This window comes from Colletotrichum scovillei (genome assembly GCF_011075155.1).
Source record: "Colletotrichum scovillei strain TJNH1 chromosome Unknown Contig00003, whole genome shotgun sequence".
In the NCBI taxonomy this organism is placed as follows: Eukaryota; Fungi; Ascomycota; class Sordariomycetes; order Glomerellales; family Glomerellaceae; genus Colletotrichum; species Colletotrichum scovillei.
This window is the reverse complement of record NW_023336261.1, coordinates 41,317-58,325: the sequence shown is the minus strand read 5'-3', so window position 1 is coordinate 58,325 and position 17,009 is coordinate 41,317. Positions and strand designations below refer to the sequence as shown.

The window sequence follows — 17,009 nt, the reverse complement described above, 5'->3', positions numbered from 1 at the left end:
TCAAGTGACCAGCTGCTTTCTGCTGCGCATAAGCAACTCACGGTACTTCTCCAAGCTCTTTCCGATGATGTTGATGAAAGGCCATTGCGTGTTGCTTTTGAAAAAGTGTGCCCATATTCTCAGAACGGCGAGGCTCAGTGAGGCGGGATCTCGATCTATTGACGTTTCGGGCTCATCGTCTTCGAAATCGACGACATCGTATGCCTCTTCCACAATGCATCGAACCCAGTGCAAGATGCGATCCTCGCTGTCTGTTAGTGTCTTGTCAGTCTGGGGACGCCGAGAAAAAAGTCATGAACAAGCACGGATCAGCTTACCACTAAGAGGCGTTGTCGCGACGGATTCAGTGAGTGATGAGAGCCATTTACTGAGCAGAACCGCACACTCTAGCCCCGAAAGTGAGTGACGAACGCTCCAGAAGAATGCCTGGCTTCGCGCAACACGGTCAACGCCGAGTCGTACAGGGATACTGAGCATATGAGCAGTGTACAGCAGCGCGGTGATGACACCACCACTCCGCTCCACAGCAGGAGACCGGTTGATGGCCTTGGCGATACGCATAGGGTCTCGAGATTCAAGAAGCCGGTACGGACCAAGGTGAAGGTAGATGCGCACATAGGCGAGGCCGAGCAAAGAGCTGGATGTGAAGGGGATGGGTCCATTCTCGTTGTTGGGGTCAAGACTAGATTCGGGAGCTTGCTGCCACCCTGCAGTCCAGGAACGCAGGCCTCGTCTTCATCACAATGTCAGTATCCCATCACGAACCGAGAGCTTCCTAACAAGGGAAGAGGAACTTACTCAAGCTTGTCAACCTCTTCGCTGGGAAGAGACGCTGACTGATCCATGACGGGTAAAGACAGATCGCGGACAATGAAAATCCTCTGGAGGAGCCCATGTAAGAGGATGTAGTTACCCAGTGGTGTTGGAATGGGGTCAACGGGAGCGGTTCCATCAGTGTTCCTTAATAGCAAGGACAAAGCGTCTTGAAAGTACAGTTGTTGCTTCTCGGTTTCCTGGCGAGCGGTCTGCCACTGGCACGCCGACTGCGCTTTCCACTCTCCAGTCGAGCAAGGGAGTCGAAGACCAACCTCGTTGCTGCGTAGCACAGGATACACGTTATATGCGATGCTGTGAGTGTGCATGAAGGAAAAGGCAATGAGCTTGGCTCGACGCGTAGACTCCTGTCGCACCCATGCCTGCCAGGCGGCTTGCGGGGTGGCCTGATCGGCAGGAAGTTGAGGGACATCCTCTTCATAAAGACCGACTTCTCGAAGGATCTGTGCCAGAAGTGCCTGTAAAGAAAACGCTTCCTGCACGAGTGACACTTTGGGCTCCCAAGTGGCGTAACCCATGAGGGCAATCAGGGCTCGAATTGTCTCTATTGGTTCCCAGGGACCCCAGTCCCTCTCCCGGAAACCTTGTGAGGCGCGACGTTGTGGCGTCAGGTTGTGAAAATTGAGAGATGAACCGGTATTCGCACCAAATGTTTCGGACTCGTGCATCAACCTCTCCATGAGAATGGTCTTGCCGGCATAAAAAAGTCTCTCGGACATGCGATGCTCGAAGCAATACTGAGCACCGACTGCAGCGAGGCCGAGAATGAGTTCAATGGAGTGTTCAGGGACTCGCCATGTTGGCGTATGTATGAACGGCATGTGCGAGTGGAATCCTTCGAAGAATGAGGTCAGATAGCGCGACAAGGCGTGCCGTGATGGGAACTTGAAATCTGGATCGAGAATGTCCCGAAAGGTTTCAATGGAGTTGTTCAGACGATGCCGCTGCTCATCTGATATACGGTACGGTTGCGAATCAATGTCAACAGACCGCGGATCTTGTTTACCATGTCAGCTAGATGGCTTTGGACAATACGCGAGCCTTTGATAAACACTCACTTGTGTCTGGCAAGGTTTCAGATATCCGATTACCAGTGGGCGCCGATGGCAGCCACGAACTGAAAGGCGTCCCCGGCCGAGTTCTACTATTACGGGCCCCCGGCGTAGTTGTCCCTTCTCTGGACATTTTCACCGTTGTGTCGGTAACCTCGTGATCCCTGTCAGGGCCGTGAAAGTAGGGGCTCCATTCCGCTGGCAGCCCAACACCGTCGAGGAAGTTGGCAAACTCTCTGAAGTGGGCGTCAAATCCCACAGCATCTTGATTGCCTGACACTCTTGCATCAGCTTCCAAAAGTCAAGAAAGCGGACTCGAACCATCAACCAACCATTTTCGTAGAATTGATCTCCAAGCAGAGCCTGCTGATATGAGGCATCTACGAGAGCGCCGTTCCGTGGGACGGCCATGGGATACAGCTCTGACGGCGGTGCAGGTGGTTGTTGCTGTTGTGCCCAGTGGTCCACGCTCATCCCCGAGAGGGAGACGGCAGCAGCCAGATCAGCCTCAACAGGCCCATGGGTTCCCCCCGAGTCCGGCTCCGATGGGGCCCCCGGAGACTCAGATCCATCCTCGTGGAAAGCGATCCGCTGATGGCGGGTCAGCAAGTCACGCCGGGCAAAGGCAGCTCCACATCGACAGATGAATGGCTTCTCCTTGGTGTCTGGAAGAACGTGCCGGTTAGCATCGTAGCACGTGGCACTATCCCGAGCGTCTGGTCATGGAATGGGCTAGCAGTGTAGCTCCAGCAGGAGGGGTAGTTGATCGTTGACTCCAGACAAACATCACTCCAACACTTGGAGGAAGCTGAGGGAGGGGGGCATATGAGAACAGATGGGACGACTGACGCGTTCGCACATGGCGCTCCAAGTGCTCGGTGCGCTTGAACGTTCGTCCACAATGAGGACAGGACCGCGCATCAGGGCCGTGACCGGTTCGCCTCCTTCGCTTGACTGGAGTCGAGTGCGGTCGCGGAAGCTGCTGCTGCTGCGGCTGCTGCTGGTGAAGCGGCTGCGATTGCGGCTGCGGGTGCGGTTGTGGATGCGAGCTCGTGCCGTTGTGGGACAGCATCCTTCCCACCTTCGCTTCGCGAGACTCTTCAGGCTTCTTGCGTGTTGGAGTTGAGGGAGACCAGGTAAGTTGGAGAGCAGAGGCTTTGGGGCACCCGTCAGGCTTATGTTGGAGAAGACTTCAGCTACTTGTGGGTCTTGCTTGACAGAGATAACTCCAACTGCCGTGGGTTGGACTGCCCGCTATCTTTGGAGACTGACTCGTAATCAGACACCCCCTTGGCTCCCTACGACCCTGCGACCCTGCAACCCAACGTCCTTATCTCGCGGAATTAGCCTTTGGAGTCTATTGTCGGTCGAGGGTGTTAATGATCATCATTCGCGCCTGAGACGGACAGGTCGGCCTTCCCTGCTTTTCTCCGAAGTCGTAAAAGTAACATTGTATTGTTCGGAAGTTGTTTGCTCTCCCCGCAGTATCCACCAAATACGTGTTTGTGGACCAAGAGATATTGAACTGGTCCGAATGCTGATTCAACAATCGAGACTGCTTTCAAGTCTACACCTATAATCAGAGCAAAGCTGGATTTTGAGTTACATCAGACTGGACCTATGCGTCTCGAGACATAGTTACCAAACTCTCGTCATGTTCAAATTTCCCGGAGTTGCTTTCATTACTGGCGCAGGAGGGACTGGTGAGTTACAATTGACATGGCGCTAGGAAGCTCGTGGTCGCGTCCTTCAAGCTCTAACTCGATTACTTAGGCATCGGCGCTGCAGTCGCAAAAGGGTTCGCGCGATCAGGATGTTCAAGAATTGCCATCACAGACCTTAATCAAAAGTCACTCGCAGATACGAGAGATGCCGTTCTACAAATCAATCCAAAGGCACAGGTGTTTAGTCAAGAAGGCGACATCTCGAACGAAGGTTTTGTCAATTCATTCGTTGGAGACATTGCCAAGAAGTTCTTACGCATCGACTACTCAGTAAGCTGCGCCGGCATACTGGGTCAGTCACTGCGGTCACACGAAACATCAAAAGCCGATTTCGATCTCATTACCAATGTCAACTACAAGGGTAGTTGGCTGGCATCTCGGGCGGTCTTGGGCCAAATGCTCAAACAGCAACCCCATGAAGAGCATCCAGAACAACGCGGCGCCATCGTCAATATCGCGAGTCAACTCGGCATTGTGGCGCGACCGGCTGCAGGTACCTTTAGCCCACCCTTGAAGCAATAGGCTGTGTCGCATGATTACTCACATAATGCTCTCGTATCAGCACCGTACTGCGCGTCCAAAGCCGCTATCATCAACATGACGAGGTCAGATGCCATTGACTATTCGCAAGACAAGATCAGAGTCAACTGCGTCTGCCCGGGAGTCATCGCCACGCCAATGACAACAGCGTCAGAAGAGTTGGTACAACGACTGAGGCCCGCAATCGACATTGCGCCGATGAAGCGTATGGGTACACCGGAGGAGGTGGCTAACGCAGTAATGTTCCTGTGCTCGAGCCAAGCCAGCTTCATCCAAGGCCATGCTCTGGTCGTCGACGGAGGCTACACCATCAACTGAGAATTGATAATGACAACTCAAATTTCATCGAATAAGGTCACACCCGTACTACTTCGTGGCAACATTTTCCACAACCGGGACTGTGAAATGCTGATAGGACCTTTTCCTATTTGAATAGTCGAGGCTCTAACGCAGATACAGAGGAAGCCGCGCAGCCGGCAAAGCCGACGTATGTTAGGTTTCATACCAAAGTGTTGACTTTGGCTACGATCTGAGTTCCTTTGACAGCACGCTACCCAGTCATCCTACCATTCACGACAAGATCCTCGGACTGAAGATAGGTCTGGCCCTTGGAGTCTCGCCTCACAACCTGTATCGTTCGATGAGATACACCTTGATCGTCCATTTGCAAACTGTCAGGTCTCATTTGAGATTCCGTCCACAGGTCCGTCACCCTCATCTCCCCGGGAGGCTGCACAAACGATGGTGAAGACATGGGCCGCCCATTTGTATCCAATTTGATGTCATGCTCGAGCTCGATGATTTTCCTTGCAGCCGCAACTAAGACGTCTGCTTCCCAAAGATTTTCCCGCGGGAGACCCAACACTGGCATCAGCCGTAGGAATTCCAGTCGCGTTTCTAGCTCACGACAAGATGAGACAAGAAAGAATAGCATGGCGCCAAAGCCAGCTTCGAAGATGAAGTGTGGATGTTTTGAAGTGTTGAAACGTAAAGGATCTGGAACCTCGGCTTCCAGCCAGAGAAGCCGCTTTAGGATTCTTCGGAAGTTGGTGATGTATCTATCGTAACCGGCTTCGCTTGTATCGAATGCCATGTTGAGCCATATGCAACAGCACTCATAGCGAGTCAAGAGAAAGCATTGCAGCATTTTAGGCCTATCTGAGTCTGACCGGCTGATGATTTGATTATTTTGTGTAGGTGCTTCCTTGGGTTTGATAGCCATGAAGTCATTGTAAAGCTTGAACCACTGGTCTAGGAGACTGTTGATGGCAGCATGCTCAGAGAGAAGACTTGGGGGCGGTGTCCCGGTTTCATCGGGCCCGGGTGATTTTGAAGCGGCTCGTTGTGAATTGCGCTGTGAGCGCATGAACTCTGCTGTTCGATTGAAGAGGACATCGAGCATGAGCTGTGCGTCTGAGAAAGTGAGAAAGAATTGCGGCATGGGTCCCTCCAGGGCCCTTATGTCAGGGAAATCCGACTCTTCTTCACCGAAGAAAAGAGCAAACTCGCTAAGCCGCCTGAATATCGGTAGGAGGTGCTCCATGGTCCACGAGAACATGTAGTCGGGAGAGATACTCTTCAGTATCTCGACACCATGCCTGCTGTGCTGCAGTGCTGCTTTTCTGTTGGCGCGCATGATCTCCACGCAGATGAAGAGAACGCAAACAAGCAAGATTATGGGCTGCTTTTCTTGAGAGTCCATGACTCTCAACTCGTGAATAGCGGCATTGTAGTGGTGCAGGGCCAAATTTTGATTGCTGTGCCGTACGGTGGCAGTAGCCTCAAAAGTGCCCTGAGCCTCTTCATAGAGACTGCTGATGGAAATGACGGCGTGTCTGACGGCCGGCTCGAAGTTACTGAACTGCATTACGACGTGTGTCCAGAAATAGGGATCCACGGCTCCTGACATGACTGGTCCCGCTATCTCACAGAAGTACTGTAAAGCTCGACCTTCGCTGACCTTGGTGACTCCCGGGAAGACTTGATTTGGCTGGCGTAGGGATACGGTTCCTTGACGAGCGGGTCTGTAGCCATCGCAGCGTCTGCCTGTACTGGTGCAGCGATTACATATCGGCTTAGCCTCGTCGCACTTGACTTTTCGGGCTCTAAAGACCGTCAATTAGGTGCTGATCAGATGGAGATATATGGACCCCGTAAGTGCGGCACAGCCTGGATGGCTGACAGCCTGACACGCCTAGTAGACTTACTTGCAGGTGATGCATCCAGTCCGAACTTTGGGGCTTCCTTTGCGGACCATGTTTCTGTCTCGGATGTGTGCGCAAGTTGGCAGGCCTTTACCGTCTGTTTCCTGACGCAGTAAGCCGCCAGGAGCAGCTTTGGGAAGGGTGTTGGGCTGTGCTTGTCCACTCGTCAGCTGGGAGAATTTGGCGACTGTTCGGCGGTGGAGATGGAATGAAGTGAATCATTCCGGAAGCGCTCATTCAAACGATGGCCGGGCGGAGAGCTATCTGTGTGACCAAACATATCCCGTTTGCTGGGGTTCCTGTGGGGAGACAGGGATAGAAGCGAGCCGACCAATGTCAGTCTTGCGTTTGATCAATACTTGTCTTTCTAACATTAGCGAGGCACAGCATGAGCCCTCTCGCCGCGGCGGCCGACCGGCGAGGTGTCTTTGGTTACTACCATACGGGTAGTGCCGTTGGTGGTGCGGGGAAGTAAAATTGAGGTGTTCTGGCGGGCAAGCCAAGTTGGGTCTCCCCTTTGTTGGGAAGAGTTGAGCCGCAAGCGTTCATTCCCAAAAGTGCTTGACCGAACTCTATGTATCAAATGCGGAATTGCTGGGGAGCCAGGCGACACGTGGCGGACCAGGCACATACCCAAGCCAAGAGCGAGCGAGTGTCTGTATGTGTATCACTGTGTGTGGCACAAGGTACTAGGCAATTAGGTCCTTGAGGTCGAAGCCTGGCACGAGATGGTGTGAGGAATCCCGACAACGTCCTTCTACTTTATGCTAGATACCTTGAAGCTATAGACATTAGACCCCTTGCGCCACAGGCTCCAAACCCAGACAGTTTACTCTGAATGCAGCGACTTGGTCTCGTAAGGCTCTCAAACGGCCAACTTCACACGCTTAAGACTTGGTGAAGTTGCGCCGTTAACCTCAGGCATCGTCCTGCCATTGACTTTGACATTTGAGCCCGTTGACAGAGTATCCGGAACAGATTCAGGAGCTTCGGTGGTGCTCGTGACGCTCCTCCAGTCAAAGTTAGTCTCCCATGCATGTGCAATGGTGAGGATCTTCTTCTCTTGCCATAGCCCTCCGACAATTTGCATGCCAACAGGAAGTAAGACCTGCGCGTCGTCTTTAGCGGCGACAAATCCCACGGGTATTGACATTGCTGGATGTCCGGTAACGTTGAATACGGCGGTGTTGGTGGTCAATCCTATGGTGGGTTCAAATGAACCCAATACAGAATCTCGAGACCCATGTCGTGGTGCCACAAAAGGAGTCGTTGGCATGATTATCGCATCGTACGTTTGAAACTTGCTCTGGTAGGCGTCGCTGATTTGCCGACCGATGTTGACTGTTTTGCTGTAGAGACCCGGAAATTTGTCCGAAAGATACAAGCCATTAATAAAGGTATTCTTTGTGGAAGGGAAAAGCTTTTGAAAGCTCGAATCAACCCAGGGCAGCCGTGCCTTTTCGAACTCAGTCAGGCCAAGACCTCTGTGTCCCGAAGCTCTCCCCAGCATACCCGACGAGCCTGCAATACGCTGTTGTATTGTCCATATTGAAGGGCCTTCCAGATGAAGAGGGACGGATACGTGCTCGACAGTTGCCCCTAAAGACTCCAGTTTCCGGGCGGCCGAAAGGACGTGTTCTTTGACGTTGGGGTCGACAATCTCTTGATCGAAGCCCTCCCTCAAAAGGCCAATCTTGATTCCGTCCAAACGACCGGAGCTCGCTGACAGAGCAGCAGAGAAGTTGTAGGAACCATGAGCCGCAGCGCCTAGAGACTTATCGTCGATGCCGTCGTATCCAGAGATCACATCAAGACACTCAGCAGCTTCGGTGACCGAACGGCAGATAGGCCCTGCATGGTCATCAATAGCATCGCCGCTAGTAATTCCCGTGAAGGGCACCAGACCGTGAGTCGGCTTCACACCGACGCAGCCGCAAAATGAAGCTGGAACCCGGATGCTGCCGCCTTGATCCGTGCCCAGCGCGATATCGATCTTTCCGGAACAAACAAGGGCGGCACCCCCAGAGGTGCTACCACCGGTGGAGTAGCCTTCCTTATAAGGATTCTCGATTGTGCCCTGCGCGCTGGTGAAGGATGCTGTGGAGTTGCAGAAGTGCTCACATGTAGCCGTCCCCAGAATATCGGCTCCGGCATCCAAAACTCGTGTCACCACTGTGGCATCCGTCGATGGCGTCCACGGAGGAAAAGCATCGCTGCCGAAGAATTGTGGAACGCCTGCTACGGCAATACAATCCTTCAAGCATACGGTCTTTCCTTTCAGGCATACCTGAGACGGACCAGAAGCTGACTTATCTCCCCTAATCAAGAACCGATGTGCCCACGCATGCCCAAACTCTTGCTCTTCTGCTGTGGGTATATGTACATTCTCTCGGGGGTATCGTTTCGTGTCGGGGGCCGGTTGGTAGTCTGGAAGACTATCGATACGGGTAGCGCAATCGTGCACCGCAGCAAGCAGTCGCTGATAGTCGGCCGACTCCGCAGCCTTGATCGTCAAACCAAGTGGCTCGAGCAGCTTCTCGACGTCGCCTTTCTGCACGGGGTTGTCCCTATGGCGTACCTGTCAGCATTCAGACCGCATCAGGTAAGGTAGGTTGGGATTAGTCCTTACGTGGAGATGTCCTTGAAGAAAACAGACATGATGGGAGGTGGCAATCGTCAACGGTGTTCTGTTGGATCGCTGGTCACCGATGCGTTTCGATTGATTGTAGTGACGACTGATTAGCCAGCATGCTCTTCATAAAGGCTCGAGAGTAACATCCATGCTGAACCCGCGAGAAATTGTCGGGGGCTCTTCCGCGGGCCATTGGGTCAATCTGTGGCGAAGGCGGGTTTCCGATGACAAACAGAATGAAGTCGACATTAACGAACGTGATGGCAATATCCGTAGAATGCCCCCGCTACTGTGAGTCTCCAAGCCCCAGTAACCCGAACCTACTGTGGTACGAGAGATTGTGGAGGGAGGGGCACAATGGTATTGGGGTAATACGAAGATTAAGTGAAGAGAATTTGGAGACAATGTCTAACGACCCCAACTCCACCACTACTGGATGCGGATGACCCTAATGAGCGCTGGCACAACTCAATGTCCGCAAAGCGACTACAAGAAAGAAAGATTTGGAGTCAGGTAGATATTAGTCTTGAACTCCATCACGATAGATTGAGTCAATTGACCGGCCGTTAAGCTAGTAGAAGGATCGCGTGACCTTTCATTATTGTAAATCTCGCGCTGACCGTGACCAGACTGTGGTAGGTCGAACGCTATCTGTGCAAAAAAGCAGGAAATAACTAATTGTAATGCACAAAATCTTAAGATAATACTCGATATTTCCGATACACTCAGTTGACAGGGTATCCTTACTCTGAAATACGCACCACAAGCCTGCCTTTGAATTCGCTTTCCTGATAGGCCGCGACAATGCCCGGGATCTCGTCAAACGACATCAAGGTGATGTGAGACCTAATGCTGGCTCTTTCCACAACCTCCATCATCCTTTCGGTGGATGCTCTACTCGCAACATAACTCCCCCGAATCGTGAGCTCTTTGAAAACGATGACACTAGAGTCAAACCTCCAATTCTCAGCAGGCAAGCCCAGGACCCCCATGACTCCGCCAATTCGTAGGATCGTCAATGCCCAACTGTTGGCTAACAGGGAGTCTGTGCAAACCACAACTGCGGCTACCCCCTCCCCGTTCGTAAAGTCCATGATTTGAGAAGTCGCATGTTCTGAGCCAGAATCCACCACCAGTGCCGGCCTCAGACTTTCATTGAACATCTCAGTAGCGAGCTGCCTGCCCGCTGGTCGGCTGTCAACCGCTATGGTGCGGAAACCCATGGCGCTGGCAAATTGTAAACCGAGATGACCCAAACCTCCGATGCCGACAATAGCCACAGTTTCTCCTGCCTCCAGCTCCCTTGTTGCCTTTTCGAGCGAGCCCCAAACCGTAGCACCTGCACACATCAATGGCGCCGCTTGCTCGAAAGATAGGGTCGGCGGTAAGCCGACAGTGGTCTCTGGATCGACGGCAAGATATTCCGCGAACGCCCCATCATGATGAAAACCGGCGGTCTCTCGCTTTTCGCAGAATCTTGGGTCCAGAGTATACTTCCTGCTAGTGCGAAGTGACAGACCGCAGCCACTGCATTTGCCGCATGAGTTCTTGTAGTTGAGAGCCCCAACTCTATCACCGACCTTCCATTTCTGATTGCAGTCTTTACCAACCTGAACCACGACACCGGCAGGTTCATGAGATGCGATCATGCCCAATGGTGACGCAAATTGTCCCTGTAGAACTTGTAGATCCGAGTGACAGAATCCGGCTGCATGAACTCTGATAAGTAGCTCATTGCCGCGAATGGCCGGAGTTTCTCTCTCCACTAGCTCATATGGTTTGTTGTACTATTGGTTTGATTAGCTTTTCCTGGACTATCTCCTGGAGCATAATGCATCATGAGAACCGACTTCCTTTATCTGAGCTGCGCGCATCGCTGGAGGAATTATGGGGTTTGCCATGATTTCCAAAAGAGAGCAGTTGAGTTTCGCCAAGGTCCTAGAACACGGACTATGGTGCCGATCGAATGCGCCGTCCTTGATGTTTACTTTGTGCAAAAGATGAGGCCGTTGAGCTTGGAATATGGAGTTGGATTAAAACTTGAGACAATGGAAGGCTCGATCAGATTCTATTCTAGATGTGCTTATTCTACGGGTGGCCAAGCTCCTGAAGGTTTCAAGCTGTAGAGTTGTCGATGGTTGTTGGCCGTTATCATCCGACCTAAAGAGGGGTCGAGCCGAGTCGAGTCGTTGGAGCAACTCCTGCGCCTCCCAGTTTGCCTCCAAACCTGTCAACCGCGCCACGAATCTACCCTCTATCCACAAAAGCTTTGGGTCTCCAACAGGACCTATGCATACTGCGGTAGGTCCGCGACCGGATGGAGTCCTTCGCCCCTTTTGGACAATCCTTCTCCATTTTCAATACCACGGCTATGTCTCCGTAAACAGACTGAATGCAAGTGATCGGTAAAATAATATACATAGATGGAGTGGTCAAATGCCCGAAGGTTGCCGTCCAATCAAAAGTATCACAATAGACAGCTACCCACCTCAGTCCGAGATCCCTGCTTCTAAGCCTTACCTTCATAGGAGGTTAATCCACACAAGCACACAAGCTACCCCGCGATAAGCGAGCCAAGGCATGGGAAGGCATTGCAGAATTGATAGCATAATGAGTCCCGATAAGATGATGAATACCCCTCAGTGACATGACCGACTGAGCCGCTACTAGGTTTGACTGTTTAAGAGGAATCAACCTTGCAGCGTGGCAGCGATCCCTTTTTTTTATTCTGCCTTTTCCCAAACCCCGCACGAGTCTTCGACAACCGATTCCAGATCATTCCACCTTTGAGAGTATCACCCCCTCCTGGCAAAAAATTGCGCAGAAATCCAACCTCGACTCACAATGGGCAAGAAGCGTGTTCTCGTCAGCTATGGCGTCGACGTCGACGCGGTCGCCGGATGGCTAGGATCCTACGGAGGAGAGGACTCGTCCAACGATATCAGCAGAGGTAAGTATTAGGAGCTAAGGTCGTTGGGTATGCGTGGCCTACTTGAGCTTACGATTGAACTACCCAGGTTATTTTGCTGGAACGATAGGTGTCCAACGGGTGCTCAAATTCCTCGCCAAGTACGACATCAAGGCCACATGGTTCATCCCAGGACACAGCCTCGAGACCTTTCCTGAGGACATGGCCGCTGTGCGAGACGCCGGTCACGAAATCGGGCTTCATGGCTATTCCCATGAGAACCCGACAGATATGACCATCGACCAACAAAGAGAAATCCTCGATAAGACATACCGCATGCTCACAGACTTCGCGGGCAAGCCACCAAGGGGCAGCGTCGCTCCATGGTGGGAAACAAGCAAGGAGGGGGCTCAGCTTTTGCTCGACTATGGTATCGAATACGACCACAGTATGAGCCACCACGATTGCCAACCGTATTATCTACGAACTGGCGATGAATGGACCAAGATCGACTACAAAAAGAAGCCTAGCGAGTGGATGAAGCCTCTTGTAAGGGGACAAGAAACAGGGCTCGTGGAGATTCCGGCCAACTGGTACCTTGACGATTTGCCGCCAATGATGTTTATCAAAGATGCGCCCAACAGCCATGGATTCGTCAACGCCAGGGATGTGGAGGACATCTGGCGAGATCATTTTGACTATTTCTACCGCGAGTACGATGAGTTCATCTTTCCGTTGACAGTCCACCCGGACGTATCTGGTCGTCCTCACGCATTGCTCATGCATGAGAGACTCATCGAACACATGAAGAAGCACGAAGGGGTGGAATTTGTCACCATGGAGCAGATTTGCGATGAGTTCAAGGCGAGGACAGCACCGGCACAGGGAGCTGTGATGCCTGCAGAGCCTGGCGCCATGCTCAAGAAAGAAGCCATAAAAGCATGATTACTGAGTTTAATCGTGTAATGATAATTGATAACCGTATTCTCGACTCTCCAGAAGTTTCATGCCTATGCCATCTTCCTTGCCTCCATGTTCGCATATTTGTTTAGCACTTCATCTCCACTTCAAAGAGCTTGCGTAAGGGAATGAGGAACTTATGAGGTGTACTGCTCTTATTACTCAACGCTTCATCTTTGCGCCGGCGCTAGCCATAATTGTTCAAATCTACTTAGCCAGGAGGTTCTGGCGGACATCTCTACAGAATTGGCTCTATGTCCTTCTACAAGACCCTTGGAGTAAGTCCAAGTTGATGAAGTCCATTGACATACATGCCTCCAAAGCTCGTCAACTTACCCCGCGCTTATCACTTACGATGCTCTAGTCAAATCAGTCCGTGTGGACCTGTGGCTTTGGGGTATGTCTGTTTCCAAGCCCGAAGCTTTCTAGACTCCAACTTCGGCACATGGGCTCGACGACTGCCCCAAGTTGTCACTAATACCCCAACCTTATCGCAGGAACCTTGTTTTGACCCACTGGCACTCCACAAACGCACATTCAACCCCTGAATGCGCTTTTGACTTTGGGTGTCGCCGTGGGTCGGCGACCCACGATCTTGGAGCGGCACCTGAAGCTCGTCGCGGGGTTGGACAATCTTTCCTTTCGACAGCTATCTTGCGTCGGGACATCTGTGCCGCTAGGAGATAAGCCACGCCAGGCTCTCATGTTCATCTCACTCGTCACAGTCGATATCACCAGATGCTCCAACTTCAACTAACAGGGACGATCTTATATTGAGGTAATGTCCGCGGCTCATCTGTCACACGATACACCACGGACTCGGTAGAAAGCGACCACTCTAGCTGGAATCGGAATCAGCATCAATAATCAAAACGTCGTCAAAATGTCTCAGACCAATTCTGAAAAGAGCGATGCTATAACACCGGCGCCGGCCCGGAGCAGCGGAAGCATTGACGCGGGAAAGCTCGAGAATGCCGAGGATGCTTTTGAAGTCTTCAAGCGCGGCGAAGGGACGGTCGACTTCCGTACCGTGGGTTGGATCCACGCCTCAGTAATCTTCTTGAAGGGTAAGAAAGCCTTGTTCATCTAACAAGCAGAGGCGTAGCTAACGAAACCAAGTTATTTTCGCAACCGGTGTTCTCACAATTCCTTCAGCGATGTTCGTGTTGGGTGCCCTGCCCGGAGCTATCAATGTTCTCGGCTGGCAGTTTCTAAACACGTATTGCGCCATTATCCAGGGTAATTTCCGTAACGCACATGCTGGATGTCATTCTATCGCGGATATGGCCAACGTCGTTGGCGGCGTTTGGCTCAAGGAAGTCGTCGGAGTCCTGTTCCTCGTCACCTATGCAATCGTCGGCGCATCGGGCATTTTTGGCACATCAGTTGCCTTCAATGCGCTCTCGAATCACGCCATCTGCACCAACTATTTTATGTTGGTGGCCACTGCCTGTGTCTTTATTCTCGCAAGTGCTCGAAAATTCGAAAAGATTGCGTGGTTGACATGGGCTGGGTTCTTGTCAGTGTATATCGCCGTTTTTATCGTGGTGTAAGTTCACTTCCTCCCAAACCAAACCAAACCATATCTCTATATAAGTCTATCAGTCCTGCCATCTGCGGCCCAAAGCCTTCGCGAATTCCACTAACATTTGCCACAGTGTTGCTGTCACGCAGGTCGACAGGCCTGCCGCTGCCCCAAAGACCGGCGATTTCGACCTCGGATACCATGTCATCGGAAACCCTAATTTCGTGACCGCAATCACCAGTGTTGCAACTATCTTCTGCTCTGGTGCAGGAACATCGGCGTTCCTCCCCGTGATCTCGGAAATGAAGAAGCCTAAGGACTACAACAAAGCTGTGTACCTTTGCATGGGTATTGTCACAGCGTCCTACTTGACCTTCTCACTTGTGGTCTATCGCTGGTGCGGCCAGTGGGTTGCCTCTCCCTCACTGGGTAGTGCTGGAGAGACCGTCAAAAAAGTCTCGTACGGTATCGGCTTGATCGGCCTGATGGTCAGCGCCTGCCTCTACATTCATGTCGCCGCCAAGTACTTGTTCGTCAGAATCTTGCGAAATTCTGTTCATTTGCAGAAGAACTCGGTCGTTCACTGGTCTGTTTGGCTTGCGTGCACCCTCGGAATGTCCGTGGTCTCATTCCTCTTGGCATCTGGAATTCCCATCTTCAACTATCTGTTGGCGCTAGCAGGAAGTTTGACTTTTGCACCTCTAGCACTCGGTCTGCCTGGTTACTTGTGGATCTTCGACCACCAGCATTACAGACAGGGAAACTGGTGGCAAGTCATGGTATACTGGCTGAACTGGCTCATGATTCTTCTGGCCGTTTTCCTGACGATCGGTGGTACTTATGGTGTCGTTCAAAACATTATTGACGCCTATGCCGACGGCTTGATTGGAGGTGCATTCTCATGTGTTGACAACAGCGGCTCGTCATGAACGGTCGGGGAAACTGGAAAGGGCAATTAATATTCGAAAGAGATGGGAGGAATTGTTTTTATTCTTATGGATATCTGTCAACTAGGTTATCTCTGAAGAAATGATAATATCGTTTATTGATGTCTGGCGTCAAAGTGATTTGAATTGTTAGGGCTTCCGTCCATTCGAGTTCACTCCAACGAGGCTAGCATTGACCGATTTGCCGAAGCAAAGATCTCAACGGAGATAGTGCCGCAGAGTCATATGAATAGTACGAAAACCAATTCAGATGAGAGGAAGACACAAGGCAACTCAAACGTGACAGGATAACTACTGAATACAGAATGACATCAGAGTTCTCTGAGTTACAACCTAACCGCCATTCCTTGAGCACTTTTACCAACGCCGAGTTGTCCAAGTGCAAAATGCTGGACTTGTTTCTTCAAGACGGCGTCAACCACAGCAATTGCAGATTGTGTTGTTCCGTTGCCTGGACTCAGCGCATACACAAAGCGTCCAGCAGCCCTCAGGTCAGTCAAACCTGGATCACCATTCGCGCTGAGATCGAGAGTGCTCTTGATACTGGCATCGCTCAGCGACATTTCAATCAATCTGTTAGTCCCAACGTCAGTGACGAATGCGCTGCCAGTAACCGAAGAGACTGCAACCCAGCATGTTGCTTTCTGTCCGCCGATAACGCCTACACCCTTCACAGAAGCAACATTCGTCTTCGAGTCAACAGACAAAATGACCCCGCCGAAAGACGCATCAGTGACAAAGAGGTCATTGCTCTTAGGAATCGTCGATGAACCAAACAGAACTGTAGTACCGTTCGGCGACGACTGCACTCCATCCTGTTCAACAAAGCCCTGGCTGTCAACCTTGTACGCGCCAAGAAACCCTGTTTTGTTCCGAGACGGATCACCTTTGACTGTGGTGAAGAGGGTGCTCTGATCATTGGAAAAGAAAACTTGAGATATGGTGTTAGTCGGTCCGACGGGGGGAGTAGTCTGGCTAAGTCCAACGGGACGAAGAGTATCCATGGACTCTAGTCCATGTTTCGAAAATCTAGCGCACGAGACTCCAGATTGTGCCCCGGAGCAACCAACGCAGACAATGTTGTGTTTCGTTGATGCCGCTATCGTGTTGGGGAATTGGCCTAGAACCGCAACTGGTTGACCGATCATGGTGAGCTTCGTGGAATTCAACGGGTCGATTGAGAACATCGTGACCGTGTTCGAGCCAGCATTGACGGCAAATAAGCTCTATAAGACTGGCATTAGCATTAGAGCTAACAACTAAGGATGTGAGCTGGCTTCATTACGTTGCCTGCAATAGTAAGTGCCGATTGAGATGCTAAAGCATCAGGAGCAGCTGGCTCGTTTGATGTGCCATCAAGAAAATTCGAGCCGAATCCGCCAGTTGAGAATGTTGCCCCCTTCGCAAGCATGCCATTGCTGGATATCGGAATGGCAATCACAGAGTTGGCCTGATCGTTGGTGATGGTGTAGATAGCTTTTCCGGGCTGAGATTCAGCCTTACACCCGGTCGTTCTTCCTGAAACGATCGATATGGATACAACAAAGCAACAGGAGAGAATGATGTGTTGACGCATTTCGGGGATAAGGTAAGTAGTTAGAAGTGACTGATGATTGAGGCGAAATATGATAGTCGTGGATGTTGGGAATCACCAACACATGTGGATAGAGAGTGTTGTTTCTG

The 17,009-nt window shown here is 51.5% G+C and overlaps 5 protein-coding genes across 5 annotated transcripts; 2 read left to right on the top strand and 3 right to left on the bottom strand.

The window, feature by feature from the left end:
- HER10_EVM0008414 (uncharacterized protein) lies at nt 1-9,164 on the bottom strand (the record flags this gene model as incomplete). The annotated part of the gene is made up of 7 exons (XM_035477937.1): nt 8,984-9,164; nt 7,447-8,921; nt 2,219-2,551; nt 1,893-2,159; nt 799-1,831; nt 318-733; nt 1-251 (listed from the first exon to the last, which is right to left on the bottom strand). The coding sequence occupies exons 1-7, from the start codon at nt 9,010-9,012 to the stop codon at nt 1-3; spliced, it is 3,804 nt and encodes a 1,267-aa protein (XP_035336302.1). The 5' UTR covers nt 9,013-9,164.
- Nucleotides 9,165-9,729: 565 nt separating this feature from the next.
- HER10_EVM0003395 (alcohol dehydrogenase GroES-like domain-containing protein) lies at nt 9,730-11,078 on the bottom strand (the record flags this gene model as incomplete). The annotated part of the gene is made up of 2 exons (XM_035473072.1): nt 10,837-11,078; nt 9,730-10,773 (listed from the first exon to the last, which is right to left on the bottom strand). Exons 1-2 carry the CDS (start codon nt 10,885-10,887, stop codon nt 9,730-9,732), a joined length of 1,095 nt encoding a protein of 364 aa, XP_035335832.1. The 5' UTR covers nt 10,888-11,078.
- A 658-nt stretch (nt 11,079-11,736) lies between these two features.
- Nucleotides 11,737-12,875, top strand: HER10_EVM0002738 (polysaccharide deacetylase). Its single transcript, XM_035472438.1, has 2 exons — nt 11,737-11,936; nt 12,004-12,875. The coding sequence occupies exons 1-2, from the start codon at nt 11,831-11,833 to the stop codon at nt 12,837-12,839; spliced, it is 942 nt and encodes a 313-aa protein (XP_035335776.1). The 5' UTR covers nt 11,737-11,830; the 3' UTR covers nt 12,840-12,875.
- Nucleotides 12,876-13,460: 585 nt separating this feature from the next.
- HER10_EVM0008387 (transmembrane amino acid transporter) lies at nt 13,461-15,308 on the top strand (the record flags this gene model as incomplete). The annotated part of the gene is made up of 3 exons (XM_035477912.1): nt 13,461-13,921; nt 13,974-14,403; nt 14,513-15,308. Exons 1-3 carry the CDS (start codon nt 13,738-13,740, stop codon nt 15,306-15,308), a joined length of 1,410 nt encoding a protein of 469 aa, XP_035336298.1. The 5' UTR covers nt 13,461-13,737.
- Nucleotides 15,309-15,652: 344 nt separating this feature from the next.
- HER10_EVM0002532 (uncharacterized protein) lies at nt 15,653-16,902 on the bottom strand (the record flags this gene model as incomplete). Its single annotated transcript, XM_035472238.1, has 2 exons — nt 15,653-16,552; nt 16,612-16,902. 2 exons carry the CDS (start codon nt 16,900-16,902, stop codon nt 15,653-15,655), a joined length of 1,191 nt encoding a protein of 396 aa, XP_035335756.1.
- Between the last annotated feature and the right edge of the window lie 107 nt (nt 16,903-17,009).